We start from the raw sequence: 2526 nt of genomic DNA, 5'->3' as shown, positions 1-2526 counted from the left end.
GCGTCATTGAAGTACGCGGGGCACGTCACCACAGCGTTAGATACTTTGCGTCCCAGGAAGTTTTCTGCCGTTTCCTTCATCTTCTCAAGTACGAATGCACCAACTTGTGAAGGTGAGTATTGCTTCCCATTCCCATCTTGCACCCACGCATCACCATTATTGCTCCGAATAATCTTGTAGGGCACATTCTTGATGTCGTGTTGGATGTGCTCATCATCGAAGCGACGACCAATCAGCCGTTTCACCGCGAAGAATGTCGACTGTGGGTTCGTAATCGCCTGACGTTTCGCTGCAAGGCCAACAAGTTTTTCCTGTCCTTTGAACGCAACCACAGACGGTGTCGTCCTGAAACCCTCTGTATTCTCAAGTACGCGTGGCCGGTCACCTTCCATTACTGCAACACAACTGTATGTCGTACCCAAATCAATACCAATCACGTCACCAGTTACCTTCGATGACTGCCACCGCGCAAACGGGGCAGACGCCAGGCACATGGGTGCGCATACACGGCGGGCCAACATTTTATTACTTCACAAACTACTTCTTACCTTAGAAATACTTTACCTCCGAGAAAATATCTAAGAAGTATGCATGTCATATGATATAGAATAAAAAGGAATATCTCATATATTGAAATCAATGAATCTCTTCTATAATTGAAGACGTTACAACTGCGTTTCAGATATGAGTGTATATGTAATAATAAAATTCGTAGTGATGTAATAATAATGTTGTATGGATCGGCTCCCTTCACGCTCAAAAATCACCAGGTACAGTTGAACTTTGTCGCAGCACCCAACAACAATCAACAAGGATTCGTTTATAACCCTCCAGTTTTCGTTCCTCAATTGTGCAGATAAACATATAGTGAAACGATAAAACTGAAGCACCCCACACTTCACTAGAAGAAATGAGGACAATAACTTAATAATACCCCATTATCCAAATTCGTTGCACCATTTATCAAGTAGATCACAAGCCGGTCAAATTAAAGAAACAAAAAAAGCAATAAAACATAATAGTAATGATAATAATACTCCTTGATAGTAAAAAACGTTAAAAAATCAGTTAGAAAAAAATCAGTAATGCATCCACCAACATTTCACTTACTCCTTCTTTTCACCAGATGCCTGCTGCTGTTGTTGCTCACCCTGACCTTCTGTGCTGCTGCTACCAGAGCTACCGCTGTTCGCTGCTGCCGCCTGTTGGTACTCCGTGCGACCACATTCCATCACTGCCTTTTGCAGTTTGTCAGTAGAAGCCGACAGTTCATCCTTCGTCACATTTGGATTCTCCATCACCTTGCGAAGTTCAGCCAAAAGGGTACGCACATTCTCCTTCTCAGCGTCCGTCACGTACTTCCATTCCGTCAGTTGTCGCTCAGCAGTGTTAGCCTGAGTCTCAGCATTGTTACGCACTTCCACAAGCTCCCGCTTCACACGGTCAGCTTCAGCGTGCATCTCAGAGTCGCGGATCATGTTCTCGATCTGCTCCTTCGTCAACCCACCATGAGCAGTAATGGTGATGTTCTGTGTTTTCCCAGTTGCCTTGTCCTTCGCAGTTACGTGGCAAATACCATTAGCATCAATGTCAAATGTCACCTCAATTTGTGGTACACCGCGTGGTGCAGGAGGAATTCCAACGAGGTCAAACTGACCCATCATTTGGTTGTCAGATGCCATTTCTCGTTCCCCTTGGAACACTTTGATTCCGACCTGTGTTTGGTTGTCCGCAGCAGTTGAGAAGGTTTGACTCTTCTTCGTCGGGATTGTTGTGTTCTTGGGAATCATACGTGTGAAGACACCACCAAGTGTTTCGATTCCAAGTGATAGTGGTGTAACGTCAAGCAATACAAGACCCTTCACATCACCACGGAGAACACCACCAAGTGTTGCAGCACCCAGTGCAACGGCCTCGTCAGGGTTCACACCACGGAACGGTTCGCGACCGAAGAACTGCTTCACAGCCTCCACAACCTTTGGCATACGCGTCATACCACCAACAAGCACAACCTCAGAGATTTCCTTCAGGTCAACAGCAGCGTCCTTGATGCATTGCTTGCACGGTCCAAGTGAACGTTGTACGAGCTTATCAGCAAGGGACTCAAACTTGCTGCGGCTCACCATCATCTGCACGTGCTGCGCTCCGTCCTGGTTAGCTGTGATAAACGGAAGGTTTACCTCCGTCTCCATCGTCGTCGAAAGTTCACACTTCGCCTTTTCTGCAGCCTCACGAATACGCTGCAGTGCCATCCGCTCCTTGCTCAAGTCAATTCCAGATGTCTTGCGGAATTCCTCCAGAATGTGATCAGAGAGGCAGAGATCAAAGTCTTCTCCACCAAGGTGAGTGTCGCCATTCGTTGCCTTTACCTCAAAAACACCTCCGGCAATTTCAAGTACGGAGATATCAAATGTTCCACCACCAAGATCATACACGGCAATTAAGCTGTCCTTCGTTTTGTCCAAGCCATATGCCAGTGCAGCAGCAGTCGGTTCATTCACAACACGGATCACATTCAGTCCAGCA

The 2526-nt window shown here is 46.5% G+C and overlaps 2 protein-coding genes across 2 annotated transcripts in view; both read right to left on the bottom strand.

Moving 5' to 3' along the window:
• Positions 1 to 521, bottom strand: part of TEOVI_000098200 (Hsp70 protein, putative) — a gene marked incomplete at both ends in the record, with an annotated part of 567 nt that extends 46 nt beyond the window's left edge. Inside the window, one exon of the mRNA XM_067224293.1 lies at positions 1 to 521. Coding sequence (XP_067080394.1) covers positions 1 to 521 — 521 coding nt within the window.
• Positions 522 to 1106: 585 nt separating this feature from the next.
• TEOVI_000098100 (glucose-regulated protein 78, putative) lies at positions 1107 to 2252 on the bottom strand (the record flags this gene model as incomplete). Its single annotated transcript, XM_067224292.1, has 1 exon — positions 1107 to 2252. One exon carries the CDS (start codon positions 2250 to 2252, stop codon positions 1107 to 1109), a length of 1146 nt encoding a protein of 381 aa, XP_067080393.1.
• Between the last annotated feature and the right edge of the window lie 274 nt (positions 2253 to 2526).

The sequence above is a fragment of the Trypanosoma equiperdum genome (assembly GCF_001457755.1).
Source record: "Trypanosoma equiperdum strain OVI genome assembly, contig: ctg_266, whole genome shotgun sequence".
Taxonomy (NCBI): domain Eukaryota; phylum Euglenozoa; class Kinetoplastea; order Trypanosomatida; family Trypanosomatidae; genus Trypanosoma; species Trypanosoma equiperdum.
Note: the sequence above shows the minus strand (reverse complement) of the source record. Positions and strands in the feature narration are given on the sequence as shown.